General features: G+C 50.9%; 8 protein-coding genes across 8 annotated transcripts; 3 read left to right on the top strand and 5 right to left on the bottom strand.

Annotated features, from left to right (window-relative positions):
• Positions 1 to 427: 427 nt before the first annotated feature.
• On the top strand, positions 428 to 967 carry FAA2_2 (medium-chain fatty acid-CoA ligase faa2; the record flags this gene model as incomplete). Its single annotated transcript, XM_046089770.1, has 1 exon — positions 428 to 967. The coding sequence occupies one exon, from the start codon at positions 428 to 430 to the stop codon at positions 965 to 967; it is 540 nt and encodes a 179-aa protein (XP_045945742.1).
• A 25-nt stretch (positions 968 to 992) lies between these two features.
• FAA2_1 (medium-chain fatty acid-CoA ligase faa2) lies at positions 993 to 2,738 on the top strand (the record flags this gene model as incomplete). The annotated part of the gene is made up of 2 exons (XM_046089769.1): positions 993 to 2,563; positions 2,633 to 2,738. The coding sequence occupies 2 exons, from the start codon at positions 993 to 995 to the stop codon at positions 2,736 to 2,738; spliced, it is 1,677 nt and encodes a 558-aa protein (XP_045945741.1).
• A 469-nt stretch (positions 2,739 to 3,207) lies between these two features.
• Positions 3,208 to 4,216, top strand: LDX57_008046 (uncharacterized protein; the record flags this gene model as incomplete). The annotated part of the gene is made up of 3 exons (XM_046089768.1): positions 3,208 to 3,712; positions 3,805 to 3,897; positions 3,996 to 4,216. The coding sequence occupies 3 exons, from the start codon at positions 3,208 to 3,210 to the stop codon at positions 4,214 to 4,216; spliced, it is 819 nt and encodes a 272-aa protein (XP_045945740.1).
• A 305-nt stretch (positions 4,217 to 4,521) lies between these two features.
• LDX57_008045 (WW domain-containing protein) lies at positions 4,522 to 5,496 on the bottom strand (the record flags this gene model as incomplete). Its single annotated transcript, XM_046089767.1, has 2 exons — positions 4,522 to 5,353; positions 5,411 to 5,496. 2 exons carry the CDS (start codon positions 5,494 to 5,496, stop codon positions 4,522 to 4,524), a joined length of 918 nt encoding a protein of 305 aa, XP_045945739.1.
• Positions 5,497 to 5,865: 369 nt separating this feature from the next.
• LDX57_008044 (WD repeat protein) lies at positions 5,866 to 9,192 on the bottom strand (the record flags this gene model as incomplete). Its single annotated transcript, XM_046089766.1, has 1 exon — positions 5,866 to 9,192. The coding sequence occupies one exon, from the start codon at positions 9,190 to 9,192 to the stop codon at positions 5,866 to 5,868; it is 3,327 nt and encodes a 1,108-aa protein (XP_045945738.1).
• A 1,556-nt stretch (positions 9,193 to 10,748) lies between these two features.
• Positions 10,749 to 11,850, bottom strand: pmp47 (putative peroxisomal membrane protein Pmp47; the record flags this gene model as incomplete). The annotated part of the gene is made up of 3 exons (XM_046089765.1): positions 10,749 to 10,864; positions 10,930 to 11,663; positions 11,726 to 11,850. The coding sequence occupies 3 exons, from the start codon at positions 11,848 to 11,850 to the stop codon at positions 10,749 to 10,751; spliced, it is 975 nt and encodes a 324-aa protein (XP_045945737.1).
• An 853-nt stretch (positions 11,851 to 12,703) lies between these two features.
• ypt1 (Rab family GTPase YPT1) lies at positions 12,704 to 14,630 on the bottom strand. Its single transcript, XM_046089764.1, has 5 exons — positions 14,339 to 14,630; positions 13,986 to 14,109; positions 13,866 to 13,913; positions 13,583 to 13,810; positions 12,704 to 13,486 (listed from the first exon to the last, which is right to left on the bottom strand). The coding sequence occupies exons 1-5, from the start codon at positions 14,347 to 14,349 to the stop codon at positions 13,292 to 13,294; spliced, it is 606 nt and encodes a 201-aa protein (XP_045945736.1). The 5' UTR covers positions 14,350 to 14,630; the 3' UTR covers positions 12,704 to 13,291.
• A 521-nt stretch (positions 14,631 to 15,151) lies between these two features.
• On the bottom strand, positions 15,152 to 18,941 carry LDX57_008041 (M1 family metallopeptidase; the record flags this gene model as incomplete). Its single annotated transcript, XM_046089763.1, has 13 exons — positions 15,152 to 15,746; positions 15,797 to 16,009; positions 16,084 to 16,526; positions 16,582 to 16,652; positions 16,717 to 16,927; positions 16,986 to 17,011; positions 17,067 to 17,183; positions 17,247 to 17,364; positions 17,415 to 17,636; positions 17,697 to 18,121; positions 18,180 to 18,349; positions 18,425 to 18,720; positions 18,780 to 18,941. 13 exons carry the CDS (start codon positions 18,939 to 18,941, stop codon positions 15,152 to 15,154), a joined length of 3,069 nt encoding a protein of 1,022 aa, XP_045945735.1.
• Between the last annotated feature and the right edge of the window lie 33 nt (positions 18,942 to 18,974).

The raw sequence follows: 18,974 nt of genomic DNA, 5'->3' as shown, positions 1-18,974 counted from the left end.
GGTCCTCGGCATCATCTGCCCCAAAGTTAAGGGGAATCCTTTCCCCCCGGACGGGGAAATGCCGAGGTTCGTTTTGTGTCGCGTGGAGGCGAAAAGCCAACCGTCCGCCAGTCAGCGGCCTTCCGGGACCCGCATGCTTTGCATAAGTGTTGATTGTTCACGGAGTCGCCGGTCCATCCTGGTCTTTCATACTTCCTACTTTCCCTTTCCTTCTCTCTCTCTCTCTCTCTCTCTCTCTCTCTCTCTCTCTCTCTTTCCTTCTCTCTCCACCTTATACACCCTTGGTTGTAACACAACTCATCATCTGTCTTCACTTATAGGGTTGTGTTAACACATTGGTGAGCTTGCCTGGAGTTTTGCGCCTCCATCCCCTCCCTCAAAGCTTTGGATGAACTCGGGGCTGACTCGATCGTCTCTGCGATAGATTATGCTTTTCGCTCAACAACCGCTGCATCTCGCTCGGGCGGACGAGCTGAGACAAGAACCCCCCAAAGGGACTCCTTACTCCGTCGCCCTGCCGGGAACCGAAAAGCCCGGTAGGAGCAAAATCTATCGCGCCCACAGCGCCCAGAAGGGACTTGTGAAGACGTTGGATCCGCAGGTATGTGCATGGCTGGCACCGCCTGGTGTACATTGTGTCCCCGTGCTAACCGACGCTCCGTTTCAGGTTCTCACCGCACACGATGCATTCGAGTCAACCGCTAACCGGGTTCCCAAAAACCACTGTCTCGGATGGCGCCCTTACAACCAAGATACCAAGACTTTCGGCTCGTACCAGTGGATTGACTATCAGACGGTCCAGCAGCGGCGCTCGGCCTTTGGTGCCGGACTGGTGGAATTGCATCTGAAGCACGACTGCCACCGTCCCGGTCAATATGGTGTTGGTCTGTGGTGTCAAAACCGCCCGGAATGGCAAATCACCGGTATGGTCCCTCCCTTCCCTCCCTCGATGACGGCGTGGTGCTGAATTTGGCATCGTAGATCTCGCGTGCATGTCCCAGAGCCTCTATTCCGTTTCCATCTACGACGTTCTGGCCCCGGATGCTACCGAGTACATCATCAACCATGCGGAGCTTCACTGCGTCGTGACTTCGCTGCCACATATCCCCACGCTGCTCAAGTTGAAGCCTCTGCTGCCAAATCTGAAGATCATCGTCAGCCTGGATCCCATGGACGCCGGTGAACAGGCCGGCCATTCGAAGCGAGCTCTCCTCGAGTCTGTCGCTGCCGGGCAGGACGTCGCCATCTACACGATGGACCAGGTTGAGGAGTTGGGCGCTTCCGCCAATCGTCCTTGCAAGGCCCCCTCGCCTTCGGACATTGTCACCATCAACTACACTTCCGGGACGACCGGCCCTCCTAAGGGAGTGGTTTTGACGCACGAGAATGCCGTGGCCGCCACTACGGGTGCTCTGGTCACGGTCCAACAAGCCAAAGGCGATACGATGGCATCGTATCTTCCACTTGCACATATCTACGCGCGTTTGTCGGAACATGCGGCCTTCTGGGCGGGCGCTCGGATTGGGTACTTCCATGGCAATATTGTGGAGCTGGTTGACGACCTGAAGATACTGAAACCTACGGGGTTCATGTCTGTGCCTCGTCTATACAGTCGCTTTGGAAACGCAATCCGTGCTTCGACCACCGAGCAGCCCGGCTTCAAGGGCGCGCTCTCACGACACATTGTCTCGACCAAGATGGCAAACCTGAAAACCCCCGATTCTTCCAAGGCTTCCGTGAACCACGCTTTGTACGATCGCATTTGGGCCAAGAAGGTCGCCAGCGCTCTGGGTTTGGAACGCACGAGAATCATGGTTTCCGGCTCCGCGCCACTGGATCCTTCGCTGCACGACTTCTTGCGTGTCGCTCTCGGGGTGGATTTCGCGCAGGGTTACGGTCTTACCGAAACCTACGCCATGGCTTGCGCTCAGGCCCCCAATGACCTCACTGCCGGGAACTGCGGCCGACTCGCCCCCTGCACGGAAGCTTGTTTGGCCTCTCTGCCTGACATGGATTACTCGGTCGATGACAAGCCGTACCCTCGCGGCGAACTGCTTCTCCGGGGCCCCAATGTTTTCCGCGAGTATTTCAAGAACCCGGAGGAGACCGCCAAGGCGATAACGGAAGACGGGTGGTTCCAAACCGGCGACGTTTGCACCATCGACGAAAAGGGCCGCATCGTTATCATCGATCGTCGGAAGAACGTTCTGAAGCTGGCCCAGGGCGAGTACATTTCGCCGGAGCGACTGGAGGGTGTCTACCTGTCCGAGCTGGGGTATTTCGCCCAGGGGTATATTCATGGCGAAAGCGTTCAGACGTTCTTGGTGGGCATTTTCGGAGTGCAGCCCGACACGTTTGCGCCATTCGCTAGCAAAGTGCTCGGCCGGACCATCAGCGAAGCCGATATCAAATCCGTTCTGAACAACGAGAAGATTCGGGCGGCCGTGCTAAAGGATCTTGAGCGCGTTGCTAAGAAGCATAAGCTTGCAGGATATGAACGGGTCAAGAACTGCGCGTTGATGATCGATCCGTTCACCGTGGAGAACAACCTGCTAACGCCGACGTAAGTGGACTCTGTGCTCTATTACAATTTAGCGGACATTGTACTAACCCTTGCTTTCCCATCCTCTAGTCTGAAGCTGAAGCGCCCTCCGGCTGCAAAGCAATACCGTACACTCCTGGATGACCTCTACACCCAGGCGACGGCGGAGCAGTCTAGTCCTCGAGCCAAACTGTAGATATACGAGTTCCCTTTGATTTATATATTTATATATAATTATTTATTTGTTCATTTTTCGTTTATGTTTATATTATAGAGATTGCTGGGAAGGGGAAGGCGGGAGGGACCCTTCGGGGACTCTGTATGTGTTGTATGTACATACCTACTAACTAGTTACCGTTGAGCGGAGACACTGAGACAGATCTCGTAATCTAGTTCTAGTTCGATTGTGCATTGTAGACATGAAGATTATCTTTCTTATAAGTCTTTTGGCTCCAAGCCGCTGCAGGCTGAAGGCTGAAGGCTGGCGTAGACACAGAGGGACGGTCGGGGTTGCGGCCGAGACTAAAAGTGCCTAATGCCGCATGGACTGGAGGACTCCAAACCGCCGCCGTCTTTTGTTCCATCTGCTCTCCCTCTACGCCAGACTCTCTCGCTATCCTCCCTTGCGACCTTTTAACCCATCCACTTCTACCATCTAAGGAACGATGGGCTCGCTAACCCGCTCTCTGCACGTGTTGCTGCTGTTCGTTGCCGCTACCGCAACGCTGGTAGCTTCAACCCTCACCGTCACCATCCCCCCTTCGACTCTGCTCCCCAACCCCAACGCCCTGCCAGCCGGGACACATGCCACTTTGACCTCGCTCCCCTCGTCCGAACACTCCAAAGATGATGCTGAGGCTGTTGCCCACCCTCTGAGCGCCTCATTGACTCGCTCCGGCACCTTCGTCTTCCGGTCTCTCCACTCGTCCAAGCCCCAATCCTACTTGCTCGACATTCGGTCCGCTGAATATGTGTTTGCCCCCTATCGCGTCGACGTCTCCGCCGACGGCGTCGTGCTGGGCGTCTGGGAAACGTTCCGCGGAAACCCCTGGGACAATCGTGGCGCTGAGAAGTTTGTCGTCGATGCTGCTACTGCCGCCTCCTCCGGTGACGTGACGGTGGAAGCCAAGTTGCTGACAAGGAGGGCTTTCTATGAACAAAGGTCTACATGTGAGAACACAACAAATCCTGCGGGGTTTTGTCAACTCGTGAAAATAATGTCTATGCCGGAAGCTGACGGATTTGAACTCTCGCCTCCCCAGTCTCCCCTCTGGCCTTGTTCAAGAACCCCATGATCCTGATGGCCTTGGTGGCCTTGGGCTTTACGTTTGGAATGCCGAAGTTGATGGAAAACAGTGAGTTCTTCTTTCTCGAGTCCCCCTTGTTCTCTGGCCCGTTCATAGCCCGTTCTCCTCGATGTAGCCTTGCTAATGAAGAATTGCACCCTCTGTAGTGGATCCCGAGATGCGTGCCGAATTCGAGAAACAGTCCCGCAGCTCTCCCATCTCCGGTGCAAATGCCATGGCCAGTGGCGGCAGTGCCCCGGGGAATTTCGACCTTGCGGGCTGGATGGCCGGCGCAGCTCCCCGAGCGGCAGCAGGCGCGGAGACTGCTGCATCCCCAGGAGCGTCGACTGGCCGAGACGGCGGCGACTCTACCCGCAGGCGCAAATGAGTGCCGGCTGGAGATCGAGGGCTGAAAACTTGGCTTAATCCAGTGTCGATTGATCTACAGCAAATATGTCTTATTACTTGGCCAAAAAAGATTTGAAATACTAAGCTTATATCCCAACCATCCATCTGCTACTCCGCGCGTGCGACATCATTTGGAGAAAGGAGGGGATCAAATTTGAGGAGATAAAATAAAAAAAACAAAAACCATAAAGACAGAGAGCCTTTCCCACCGGTTCATACTGATACACGTCTTTCATTCATAGCACTTCGTGAGACCGTTTCTGAGGCCGAACAGACGACGCAGGATTAGAAGTCGCCGCCTCCAAAGTCATCACCGCCGCCATAGTCATCGCCACCGCCATAATCGTCATAATCGTGATGATCCTCGATTGCATCTGCTAGTAAAGCACCGCCAATCAACCCTCCACCCACACCCAATGCCGCAGCACCCGCAGTTCCCATCCCCATTCCCGATCGGCGCGGCGGTTGCTGTTGCATCGCAGGGGGATAATAGCCTCCCTGCGGCGGATACCCTGGGTATCCATATCCGACGGGCTGGGGCGAGTAGCCACCATGGTATCCTCCTTGGGGATAGCCATATACCGGCTGCTGCTGCTGCTGCTGGTAGGGCATGGATGGAGGGGGTCTTCCAAACCCGGCGCCACTGCCACCCGCACCACCGGAGGTCTTCCCCATCAACTTACTCAGGAACCCTCTGCTGCGCGACTTCTGTTCCGGTGCAGTGTTCTGCACGGGCGTTGACGCCGCAGAGCCCCGGTGGCTTGATGACAGTGGCCGCGAAGCTTCCGCGTAGTAGTCCGCCGCGGCGCCGGGGTCTTGGTTACCGGGGCTGTTGGCCCTGGCCTGCGCCTCCTCTTCGGCCTGTAGTCGAGCGGCTAGGCGAGCGTCGCTATCCAGAGTGCTGTTTCCCGGCCCCGTCTGGTTGTACGGGTTATTAGATCCCAGCGACTTCTTCTCATCCACCTTAGGAACCGTTGCAGAGGGGTCTCCGCCCGGTGCCGAGTCATCGTAAGACGGCGGCGGCTCACTCGGGGCCCCGTGCAACTTTTCTTCTTCTGAGGGACTGGTCTCGGGACGTTCCCATTGGGATTTGCCAGTGCGCAGGTTTACAAAAAACCTAGGATAATCGTTAGCAAGCCGATAAGGATCTCCTGGACTTCGCGAAAGGTCTTACCATTGCTCATACCGGGGCTCAAATTGAGCCTTCCATCCTTCCGGCACAGATGGAGGCGGAGGCCCAGGAGGCGGGGCGAATGACATCAGTCCTGTTCTAGTCGAGGCGAGGGATTTTATCTGGATTCCCCAAAGATGCTGGCACGTTTCAGGATTGAAGTACGAATCAGATGGATGCGCGTGCTGGAAACGGAGATGAAGATCTGTCTGGGAGGAGGAGAGGGGAGATAATTCTGGAGTACGGAGTAGTTGACTGCCTAATATATCATGCGTATGTAAGTCAAGTCCGGAGTAATACATATTGACGAACTCGGTTAGTGCGCGTAGCCACCGTGGCAGTGCCCGGTCCACGTGATGGTCGGTCAACTAATATTATCTAGTAGTAGAGTATGTATGTACAAGACACATCCACGCGTATCGTCGCTACGCCACCGAGTTGACATGAGCCCCCCCCCTTTAAACAGCATCATCATGAATGTTCGGGTCAACAGTGTGATTTGGTGGCCACCAGAAATCTTCACCAAGCGCCTCTTCTAGTTCTTCGGCACGCTCGTCTTTCAAACTGCGAACTTCGTCAAATGTAAAATGATCGGGAGAACGGCCGAGTTCCATCCCAGGCGGAACGTCTACAAGCTCCTCGCTATCTGTATCCCCGGTCAGGTCGATGATGTCACATTCCATGTTCACAATTAGAGGCTCGCTTCTCCGCGTCTTTGCTCGCCGCTCGAGCTCGCCGGACGGGACCGTCAAAGGACGAGGCTGGTCTTCGTCATCGCTGCACAGATCGATGAACTCATGAATGATGGGAGCCCGGTTGATGGAGTTTGCGGACTCGTTCCTCTTTCTCTTATTCTCGCCTTTTCTCAGATTCCGGATACGGGCGAGTTGAATCTGTGCCTCGACGTCCCTCCTAGCTTGGTCGTCTAGCTCGCTGCGGTACTCGATGGGGATCCCGTCAAGCTGACGAATCTGCAGCTCCCTTTTGAGCTGCGTTCGCGCAATATCCTCGCTTGGTGTTCCTTCCGGTCGAGCCCAAGCAGCAAAAGGCCCAGTGTAGTGAGGACCTTGTCCAACTCCATATACAGGGTGCAAGGAAAGCTGACCAGACGCTAACAAATTGCGTCCAGCTTTGACGCCTGACTCGGGATCCGACTCGTAATCTTCACAAGCCAGTTGAGGAGCACTTTCGAATGTGAATGACCGTTCGTCGGTGTTGAAAACAGGCCCCGATGACAACACGTGAATGCCGCCAGCAGCATCCCCAACCAAAAGGTTTGATTTATCGTCTGAAAAGGCTGCACACGTTATCTCTTCTTCCAAACTAGCCGTATCTTCAACGAGTGCATCGTCCTGAGATTTAAGGATATTCCACTTTTTGAGGATACCGTCCGATGCCCCAGTGTAAAACTGGTCAACTCCATTTCCCCACAATGCCACGGTCACGCCCACATCTGCTTCCTCCCTAGTGAGGGTCTCGTCGGTTTGATTAAGGGGCCCGCCATGCGGCAACTTGAGGACAAAATCGTTGTTTTTGCGATAATCCCAAACATACGTATTGCCATCGGTACAGCTGGCTGTCACATAGTTGGAGTTGACAGGGCAGAATGTAACCTCGTTGATATCCAGGGCGGGACAATCAAACTCGTAAATCCCCCTTCTCGTTTTGAGAGGCTCGTAGTGGCGGACGACGGACCCGATATTTCTCAGCCCCGTGGAGCTCCCCGTGACAAAAGCTTCCGAGGTCGGATGCCACTTGATGTCGAAGATGTTTTGGGAGTTGGGCGAATACTGCACAGGAATGGCCTCCCCTTCTCCAACACGCCAGACTGCAAGATGACCATTTTGTGGGATCCCATCGTCACTTTCAGCCAAGCCAGCAAGCAGCATGTTCTTAGTGGAGGGAATAGTTCCCCATGCTAAAGATGTCGGCACTAGTTCAAGGCCCTTCTTACTGACATGTTCGGAAAGCCCAAGAGAAGTGTATGTAGACTCCTCGACATTCCACAATCCAATGGCATGCGTTCCAGTGGCGAGCAGATTAGGTTCAAAGGTCGAACGAGCCATCACGAGCACTTTGGCATCATGCCGGAGGGTTTTATAACATGATGCTTTCCCCCCACCCAAATCCCACAGCTTGACCGTATTATCATAACTTCCTGTAAACAGAAAGTCTTGGAACCATTGCACAGCCGTGACGCTCATGAAAAGCTGACTGTCAGTCATTGCTCTATGTGCACGTCCTCCAGCCGGTCGAGGGATGCAATGGTCGGGGAGTTCTTCCAAGCAACTTCGAGTCAAATCACCGATTAACAGGTTATTCCTTCGGTTATATTCCATATTGTGCTCATCGCACTGCGCTGTGGCACCGGCTGCAAATCTTGTTCCGTCGGGTGACCACGCCAGCGCTACCACATCATTCGAAGCCCCTTTCCATTTCTTGCAGAGCCTAAAATTGCTTGCAACGTCAGAGCTGATTTTTCTGTTCACGCTGCATCCCAGTTCTCTACTTTGCAATAACTGGGCAAACCTTTGAGAGCCCCGAGGACGCCTGCCGTCTGACGAAAGTTTGTCAGGAGATGCGATGGCCTTCACGACACACGGAATTGACGGGAGGCACCCGGTTTTAGCATCTTTGAGAAATGCATCAATGTCGCTATGGCGGCGCCGGTCTATTTTCGAAGCACACTGTAGACATGCGGCCAACCTGTGAATTTCCTCGACCCGGTAACCATATTGACCGCCACAGTTTTGTTCTTTTTGCTCTAGAACTTCTGCAATTAGGCTTTTGGCTTCCTTCTTGCCCGGGGATTGCAATAGTTTCAGAATCGACGTGCTGTCGCCATGTACTCCTTGGCTAGAGAGCACGTGGGAGAGTTTGTATATCCTCGACAAATTCCAGGTAATATCGTCAGACACTGCACAGCTGGACAGGGCTTGTATGATCTGATCGACGAGTGATATTTCTGAGTTTGCAGTCCTCTGTAAGCCGTGAAGTGACATCAGCTCTAACACGGATATCATCTCATCTTCACCAAAATCAACGTGGAGAACGGTCTCGGGGCCCTTGATAAACCTTCGGGCATACTTTGCAGGGTTCACTTCTGGAGAGTAGCATGCTTGCTCCAAGTCCTGAAGCTCAGCCATGGTTTTGAAGCGCGACTTCACGATTTGTAGTCCTTGCGAAGAGAAGATTATTGTGAGCGTGTGATCGGGGGGCTTGGCATCCTTGTCAAACGCCCTGGATGGCGAGGCTGGTATCGATGGTGGGACTTGACGATGATCTGACTCTTCCTCGGAATCGAGATCAGATAGACGCATTGGCTCATAATAATTGGTGGGCCCAGATTTAGATCGACCGGAGCGCCGCGTTCCTGCTGTTTTGTGTCTCTCCTGGCTTATCTCCAAGTCCGATTTGGGAGTCTGCTTTGGTGAGAAGGAGCGCTTTCGGTCACTTCTAGAAAGAGTAGTTGCGCGCTCATGGCTAACTTTCAAGTTTTCCCTCGAGGAATTTGGGTGTGTAGAAAGCTGGCGCTCAGGGAGACAAACTGGGCGCTTTGAGACTTCTTTGGGCGTCGATTGTTGAACCAAGGCGTTGTGTTTTCTTGACTTCCCCTCCGACGTCAAGGTCTCAGAACTTGCACATATTGTTTGTCGTGGATTGGGAGAACCAGAGTCTTTCTTCTCCAGGTGATCAGATGTATTATGCGAGACCACACAGCCTTCTGAGCCACCACCGGCGTCATCATTCTGAGGCTCATGGGTCTTATGGGATGAGTGCTTCATGAATTGAGATAATAGATTCTTAGCTTCTTCAATTATCGAGGTACTTTCAGATTCGATTTGCCCAAAGTGATGTGAGGGTCCAAAGCCAAAGCCTCGGTTTCTCATATTTGAATGTTCTTGGGACATGCTCATAGGCATATGGAAACCGATTGCCTATGTTCGTGCTCAGACAAACATGAGAAGAGGCCTTATTTCATCACAGAGTGTAAGCAAGATCTGAGTGAAATCTGAGCGTTAGCATTAAACCAAACAAACTAGGAAGGAGGGAATGAGGGAACTGTATATACCAGATCTTTAAAAGAAAAGGCGTCTGAAATTATTATTGAATTGTTTCCACGTCTTGACGTTACACCTGACTCTAATCAATTGGCTGGCAAACCTCAAATGCCGGCAAGGTTGGATGATCCATACCTCAGTATTAGTTGAACAACGATCATAGAATAGGCCTGGAGGATGGAGTGACGAGCACAGGTGCCATTTCCAAAGGTAAGAGAGGATTTGAATGGTGGCTAATGTTAGAGCTTAGAGGACGAATTCAAGGCGATGATGGTATCTCTTTGAGAGTACACAATCAATTTCTTAGTGATGAACTCATAAAGAGATTGCGCCCTTCAGGTTTCAGTGACGGGGAAGTGAGAGCATAGGAACAGAGAGGTGCCGGAAGTAACCAATCTTATTGATCATTTCAAAGTTAGGTTGAATTCTTGAACGGCCGTCCAGTCTAACTCACACAGAATTCCAACCTAGCTAGGTAACAAGCTGTAGTCGGATACTTTGGTGGTAAACTTGTAAGTTCTGGAAAGAAGGATTCAGATAAGCAGTGGCTGTGAAGGTGATAGAGGTGGATGTGAGGATCTGGTCAGTGTATAAGTTGCTTGGCAACCACGACGCGTGAATCGCGATCCTCAAGACGTGTTCCGGCTATAATTGCGTCAGGTACTTATCGCCTGAAGCAGTAGGCGGTCCAATGCCGCCCGCCTGCTTATATCAGCTGCTTCTCCCCGTGCACCCACCGCCTTTCCGCATCATTTTCAGCAAATAGGCAGAAATTGTAACAATTTGAATTTAATTCTATGTATTCTACTGCCAAGCCTATATACGAGTCCGTAGATTTGAGAAACGAAAATTTATATATCTTTCAGTATACTTCAAGTAGATTCTTCTGTTTGTTCGCAGCTTCTTTTGCTCCTAGTTTCTCGTTTTGCATTTTCCTTCATATTCGAGGCTCATTTGGGGATAGTCCAGGTCTGGTAATCGGAAACTTCTGCGTCATAGGTAAGGGCCAGGAGTAGCGGTGGTGTCAGTTGTCTTTAGACATTCATTCCAGGATATAGTGGTCAATGGAAAGCAATAACCGACAGTATAAGGTACTGTACAGACGTGGTAACCTGAAAAAATATACATATTCGCAAAGTCTCTGGCATGGACTTCTCAAAAAAAAAAGGGGGAAAAAAAGAAAGAAAGCGTGACCTCAACCGGATACTTGTGAATGGTTCACTCTGAATCTTGCCGTGGCGTGATGGAATGTAGCCCGGAGATGGAAAGGTTGAGCGATTCTACCGGGAAACTTTACCTCTCTTCCGGACGGATACCATAGCATCATAGAGGACATCTTTGAACGCGAACAAGAATGCTGCAGTGATAGCACTCTGCGTCACTTTTGGTCCAATCCCTGCAAGAAAAAGCCCAGTGTCAGCCAGGGTCTTACTCAGAGTCGTAGAACAGGCCTCCACTTACCTTTATACAATCCCATGTATCCCTCCTCTTTGATGATCTTCTTGACGCTTCCATTCAGACTTTCTTTGGGACCGTCCTTACTGGCAACGTGCATCCGACTTTTGACCGTAATGTAGGGGTAGGTTAAAGAGGTTGCCAGAATCTTCCCAAGAGCCCCCAGATAGAAGGCGTCCTTCGGCGTCATGCGCCTGCGACGCTCCACCAGATTTTTCAACTGTTCGAAAATGGTGTATTGCAAGATTGGGTTTATAACAAGGACAAGTGCCGGAAGAACTCCGGCAAAGAGAGCCTTCGGGCCCTCTTCTCGTAGCAGGCTTATTAAAGTGGCAATAGTAGACGCCTGCGATCCCTTGGAGGGAGCACCGGGTAACGCCTGCTCGTCTGAATCAGACTTGCGAGCCGTCATTCGGGTGTTCACTACCCAGATTGGGTTGGTGAGGAGCACCGTTGCACTTCCAGCAATTGCTCCTGCGATCATTGACTCAATGGTTGAGAGCTTTTTAGCGGCACGACCGCTCTTCACCGCCGCCTTCTCAAAGGCTGAGCGTGTCCATTCGTACCAGTAGTAGTATACGAAGTTGGTGACGCTTATGCCAAAGAGCGCAGATCCAAGACCAGAGTAGAGTCCACTAACACCCTCCCGTTGGACAATGCGGCGAATAGCATCGGCGGTTGTAGAATGAGCTCGCTTGGATTCGACTTGTGCTCGGGTTGAAAGCGTGATAAGAGGGTACCTACAAGATAACCCGTGTTAGCAGTGTGCCGAGGACAAGATAGCTGGTGATGGAGGGCGCACGTCAATATCATAGAAAGTATTCCCCCACCAGCGCCAGCCAATGCATGTGCTATGTTGTCGCTTTGTTGCGCTGCAGCCGATGCCACAGCTACCTTATTCGCGCCGTCAATCTTCGACTGAGACATGATAAACAGAACAATTTAGAAACAGGTATTGAGATGCCCTAGCGAGCTGTCGTTTTATCTATGCCGGGATTCGTTGTTCTTAGGAACGAAGTTGAAGTGGCGTTAGTGAAGATTGGTAGAGACCAGGGCTCGAAAATAGCGTGTTTTGGGAGTAAATCACCTTGCATTAAAGCAGGAGAATACTGCGAAAAGCGAAGAGAAGAGAAAGGAAGATAAAAAGGGGCAACTGCTTGGGCACTCGGGGTACGAGAATGATTCGGCTTTGGCAAGCGGGCGACGATTTTCATGACGTTTACCGAAACCTGTGCCTCGGCTGATGTATGGATAAAGAATGCAAAACTTAGGCCTTTTGCAGTTAGATGCAACCAGCACTGGGCCTGGGTGGGTTAATAATGCAGCTGCTGTGTATTAGTTAGTTAGTTAGTAGTTAGCTCCCGGCCAGATAGATATGTTTACAGAGTACTTCAAGCGCACTTTCACCGACCAGAAGTACATTCAGGACACTTCCGTGCATCAGGATCTCTACTATACAGGAAGTAGGATATTCGATACAATGTATTGTATATACAGTAAGGTATTTTGTAAGCACTGTACAGTAAGGTACAGTATCTTATCTTTCTTTACAAGCAAGGTACCTAAGGTAGGTACTGTATGTTATTTCGTAATGTATTGTATGTATGTATATATATGTATATACGTAACGTGACTTGACACATGTGATAGTCGTGATCGGTATCATGTGAGTGCCCGATAAGACATCGGTCTCTGGTAGAGCTGGGGAGGAGTTGTATCATCGGCTCGCCTTCTCAGCGTTACGCTAGGTAGGTATGTATGTACATGCGTTTTGTTTACACCCCCTTGTCCATGGAATGGCACAAATAAAACCGAAGCAAAATTCACGAACTAGTGCTAAATACATCACCAGATCAGTATGTCGGCGATAGTCATGTTTTTCTCCATTACTTAACCCGGGTAAGGTATACGCAGGAAGTCCCACCAGTCAAGATGAACTCGCGAAAACAATATTATCGGAGAAAACTAGATCGAGGATGCTGTTTAAAAACGAAGAGGGAAAATAAAAAGAACAAAGACAAGATATTGAAGCGCAACACGAACAAGAAAAAAAAAAACTAAGAATCCAGTGATAAAAGAGGCAGTAAGAAAGAAAAGAGAAACATAGAGGAAATGACAATAGGTAGCACCACGGTTGTACGCGATATTAAGACAAAATCAACAAGCCGTCTAAGCAGGGTGAAGCATTTGTGCTCATCACCGATCATCACCCCAGATCTGAAGCAATTCGTAGATATCATCCTTGCCATATCGGGTTTCGTACAATGCCATTCGACCAAAGGGAGCTAGCAGATCAGCCATTACCCTGGCGGTGTGCTTACACACCTTCGATGGATTGCACCCGTACATAGCTCAGATTAACAAGAACTTAGCAGCAACCACCTCCGGATCCAGATTGAACACCCTGGCCTTGCCCAACCTGTACGGTAGGCTTGTTGTTGACGGTCGCAGTGCCCATGCGTTCCTTGATCTGTCTTGCCATCGTCAAGAAAGCCTGTTCAACATTCGAAGCGTTTTTGGCGGAGGTCTCCAGGAACGGGATTCCTAGACTATCGGCAAATTCCTGCAACGACATCCTAGGTCAGTGCTTTGCCATTCTCATTTAAGAAAGCATATATTTTCAAAAAAGTATGAAGACGGGAAGGGGGTAACGACGCACCTTTGCCACAGTGTATTCCACAACCTTCTTGTCCTCCATATCGCTCTTGTTGCCCACAAGCAGCTTGTTGACGCCTTCAGTGGCATAGCGGTCAATTTCCTGAAGCCACTGTTTTACGTTATTGAAGGAGTCCATGTCAGTCACGTCGTATACGACACAGATTCCGTGGGCCCCGCGGTAGTAGGACGAGGTGATAGTTCGGAACCGCTCTTGGCCAGCGGTATCCCACTAGGCTCTCCGTCAGCTATCAAGTGAATCCCTATTCGGGTAACGGGATTCCTACAATCTGGAGTTTCACGGTCTTGCCATCAAGTTCGATGGTCCGAATTTTCTGTCACAGAACAGTCAATATCAACGTGGGCTCGTCATAGACAAGGAGGGAAGTAGAGGAGAAGGGACATACGAAATCGACACCGATGGTAGAGATATAACTTTCCGTGTAGGTGTCATCGGCAAATCGGAGGAGCAAGCAAGACTTTCCGACACCGGAATCTCCGATAAGCAGCAGCTTAAACAGATAGTCGTATCTGTATAACTTGTTAGGGAGCAAAGTCGCGGGAGTGTGATGTGTTTGTTGTCCGCCGAAGAGATAGAGGGTCGTGGAGGAGGGGGGGGGAGTACTCTAGTCAACCGGTGAAATCAGCAAACGAGTCTCTCCAAGATTCCGAACAGTCCATTCTCCGCAGGAAATGAACAATAAGAAGGCATTATGGAGGCCGTACGTGAATGCAGGGTAGCAGAAAGAAGACTTACCACTCGGGATTCATGATGATCGGAGTAGGGATGCTGATCTGTTGACAACGGCAGAGTATTTACGGACTGTCGGACAGCAAGAGTAGCCAAAAGCGAGTATCAGTATGGGCGGATTGTATTTGCTGATTTGAGCTGAAGTTGAACGAGGATCTGAAGGTAGGGGAGACTGGTTGTGTCTGTCTACTTCGATGGAAACTGGCTGGAGTCTTGAAATGGCGGATGCGTTGCTTGAGTGCAGGAGAGCAGGCGAACCCAGCGTGCAGGTTCCAGCACTTCTTAGTAAGGGCGGTGGTTAACTACGCCTGTGACCGTTTCACGTTCACCCCGGGACCCCCTGATCGAGCCTAGTGCCCTTTGAGTACGTACCTCATATTGTACGGTGTAGAGGATATCCCTTGACGGTCGCAGTCCCTTTGTTTAACGCCTTCTTCCAGTTTCTTTGCCCCCCACCCCCTTAGTTTACTTCCCTGTTACTCTCTCGTTCGACTTATGCTGGAAAACAAGTAATTATCCGCAAAATAATTAGCCATTCATTTTAATTAATAAGGTGGATTTGAAGTTTACAAAGGTAGTTAATTCTTTTCTCGTGTGCAGAACAGCCCTACTTAGTAGGCAATAGTTAATACCAGGTACATGACACGGTCATGGGTACTCTGACCTTGTCAAGTGATACTGCGTAGAAATCTGTACTAACAATGGAAGCTTGAGATAGAAAGACAGAGACCTTGGACTCCTTTGGATTGTTTGCCTTAGGTACTATACTCAGTTGGGTGTCAAGAGGCAACTCTAGCCTATCGAGCAAGATATCCCCGAGCATCAGGCGTATTTATGAGCTTGAAGCCACTCCAAAACCAGTGCCTCGTCCCTTTCCTTGTAGCGCGCATTCGTACGGATGCTATCCGAAACAATGACTAATGCGCGGTCATAGGCACTCGTGTCCTGCTTCTCGAAGAATGAAGCGATGTCAGAACCAATCTGGTGGTCTGCAAATTTCGAAAGCCCCATCCGTACAAAGCGCTCGAACACAACGTTATTTGCTGACAGTTGCGACTCGACCATTTCCCAGTTGTTTCTCATGTATTGCCAAAGAAGGTGCCGGGCCTTGGAGTTTGCCGCCAGGGAAACCGCGCCGTTGTGTACATCCTGGATGGCCACCTTGTCGGAAAACACGAAATTCAGATAGTCCTCGACGAGCTCCGCGCTTGTAGTCCGTCCAAGTGCCGCTAGACAAATTTCTTTGCCATCTACGGAATCGGTCTGAAGATATTCTTCTTTGACTGACATGTACTCGTCCCGGCCACCTTCCGAGATCGCAATGCCAAAGATTGCCGAGCGCAAATTGGTGTGGATAGCACTCTTGTCTTCTCCCTTGGCCCAGAGTTGGAAGCGTCGTTTAGCCTCCGCGATAATTCTGAGTTGTGTGAGTCATCTGAAGAGGTATGGATGAGTAATTTAACATACCTCTCATGGCCTGCAACGCCAGCCATTCCAATCAAAAGCTTCCGGAGCTGAACAGTGAGATAGTCTTCATTTGGTCCAAATTCCCACCCAATCCGTTCGACTGCGGGGGATACCAATTCGAGGGTGAACCTCTTCAGTCCCTTGGCCACCTGTTCATTCTGCGCAAAGACCGAGCGTAAATTGGCGAGGGACGAGGAAATTTGAGACCAAACCCTTACGATATGTCAGTTTTCACTCTGGCCGCATTCTGCGTAAATTTAATTTCCGGCGAAGGGAGGGGAACTGACAGGTAATTGGTTTCCTCCTTGAATCCTTCAAGGAGAGCCAATAGAGCTGCGGTCGTGCCCTCTCCAGATGTAGCAAGGGCAGCGGCATCGCCAATCAGGCCGATTTTATCTTCAGTACTCAACAGCCCCAGAGACTTTCCCAATTTTGATAGTCGATCTGCCGGGTAATTGGTTCTGAAAAAGCCCGAGAGGTCCTTGTTGATCTTGTAGAATGTATCCTGTCCAACACCCTGAACGGTGGCAGCCTTGGAGGTGAGAGCATCCGAGTTTACATCTTCCATTTTTGGGCCTGACTTGACCCCAAGTGGAATCCACCACGTTGTCTCATCCTCCTCTGGTTTCGCGTCTCCCGATGACAAAAAGCGATTCTGGCGGATACTTATCTGTCCTGGTTCTTCCGCAACGGTAACGACCGGGAATCCGATTTTTCTGATCCAAGGGTCCTCCACCACAGTGTTAGAAGGCAACGATAGCAAATGCCAGTAACATGAGACGTACCATGAAGCTATTAACGTCCTGATTGGAAGCTTTGCTGAGGGCCGACCAAAGATCATTGGTCGTAGCATTGCCTACGGATTAAATCTTGTTAATAAACCAAACTCGTTTGAATTTACCCTCATAACCTTGACTTACCGTAGGCATGGGCCTTGAGGTATAGGGCCACTCCTCGAAGGAATGTCTCCCGACCAAGATGATCACTCAGCATTCGGATCACGGAACTTCCTTTGAGGTAACTGATATGATCGAAAATCTGGTCCACCTCCAGGGCATTCTTCACGGGGACCTCTATCGGGTGAGAGGCGCGTAGTGAGTCGAGGTGGAATGCTTGTTGTACACCTTCAGCCTGCGTAATTATTAGTTTCTCATAAGGAAATGTCGATGTTACCTCGGGAATTTCGTACGACAAACTGTGACCATATATTCCATTCTGTGCATGTGATTAGATGAAGCGAAGTCAAGCTGCAAAGGACGTTGGGCGTTACCAGGGTAAAAATGATCGACAGCCAGCCAGCCGACCCAGGTGGCGAAACCCTCATTGAGCCATAATTCATTCCACCAGTCCATTGTCACCAGGTTACCGAACCATTGGTGAGCCAGCTCTGAATCAATAGCGGTGAGTAAAAACCAGGAACGAGCAGAGCAGCTTGGCGGACTGGACTAACCGTGTGCCACAACGTAAGCAATGCGATTCTTGTACCGCGTATCAGACTTTCCTTCGTCAAACAGGACGGCAGTAGTGCGATACGTCACCAGTCCCCAGTTCTCCATGGCACCCATGGCCTGAGAAAGATAAGTATTCATCGAATCAAGGCTGCAACAGAGCCACTCACAAATTCATGAACAGCAAGTAGATCCGCCTTGGGCAAAGGATACTCAATCTCAAAGACTTCAGAGAAATAGTCCACAGTGCGGTGAGCACACTCTAAAGCAAACCGGGCCTGATCTTTGAGACCTCTCGTCGTGTAAACACGAACAGGGATGCTCTTCCCCTTGTACTGGCGTTGCGTCATGGCTTCAACGTATTCGAAGTCCCCGACGGCCCAGGCAAGAAGCTTTGTTGAAGTAGTTAGCTCTGACCGTGACGGCGGCGGGACCTTTCAGTATCGACTCACATAAGTGCTCATCACAGGAGTCCTTTCGAACGAAACAAACTTGAGGTTAGGACGGCTACCCTCCCTCTCGGACACAACGGGCATGTTGCTAAGAGCTGTCTGTCCCGTGGGGATCTCAATCTCGAAATCAAAGGTAGCTTTCAGGTTTGGCTCGTCAAAACAAGGAAAGGCCCTACGTGCATCGCACGATTCGAACTGGGTGCTTAACATATAGTAGAAATCGCCTTCCTTGGGGGTATCGGCACCCGGCTCTGCCACCGGCTTGTATTTGGATCGGTAAAAGCCAGCCATGGCACTGTTCATAGTGCCTGTGAAGGCGATAGACAACACGATGTCGGAAGGGGTGAGTTCATTTGGGAACTTGAAAACCACACGTTCCGACTTTTTGTCATACGCGATATCGGATGCCAGTGCTAATTTGGCTCCTACAGCGGGGTCAGTAAAGTGATACCCTCGCCGAACTGGAAAACGACCATTACGAACCATCTTTTCCCAAGACCTCCACATTCTGAACCTCGATCTCTTTGGAGTTCAGTACAATCTCCTTGGTGGGACGGGTGACTCTGGCATCTATCTTGACGGCTCCCTTGTAGGCCCAAGAACCACCAAGCTCAAGATCAAACAAGGATACATGATAATTGACGGGCGTCACCCTGCAACCCAGTCAGTAGCCGTGTATGAACCAGGGACCCAGCCCCCCAATCTCAGAGGCCGCTGGAACTGCTCACACGTCGGGGAGAATTTCTCTGTCTTTTGTGGCCATTGCACGTATTTCCGAAGAGCAATGCCTAGCAAACGAGTATGGAACAGCGAAAGGGTTGAGCGAGCGGGTTGAGCGAGCACGCGACGGGAGAGGAGGACGGCGGGGAGAAGGCGAGGCGCGCGAAAAGCAAGCAGAGGAGGAGAAGAAGGAGGGGGAGGAGGGGCGACGGAGAAAAGACGCCGGGGGACCGCGGATTAATGCCTGAGTGGTGGTAGCTACGCCCGGACGCTTGGTTGACGTGATGCACCGTCTCCCCCACATCTGCTGGAACAATTAGTATACTTTCTAGGAGGGGCAGGGGTACTGAACAGGCTCCCTACGGCTACTTTCGGATAACACAGGCCGGCGGAGTTCTTAAATCCTAGATCCTGGACTCTGGATTCTAGGACGGAGAGAGGACAACGGGAGAGCCAGAGATCGCCCGCGGGAGGGAGCTTGGACCCTTTCCCGACTGGTTTCTGCCGGGACCCTGTGAAGTTCATTTTATCAACTACCCATGACTTTTATAACTACTC

The sequence above is a fragment of the Aspergillus melleus genome, assembly GCF_016097325.1.
Source record: "Aspergillus melleus strain CBS 546.65 chromosome Unknown contig4, whole genome shotgun sequence".
Lineage (NCBI taxonomy): Eukaryota > Fungi > Ascomycota > Eurotiomycetes > Eurotiales > Aspergillaceae > Aspergillus > Aspergillus melleus.
Note: the sequence above shows the minus strand (reverse complement) of the source record. Positions and strands in the feature narration are given on the sequence as shown.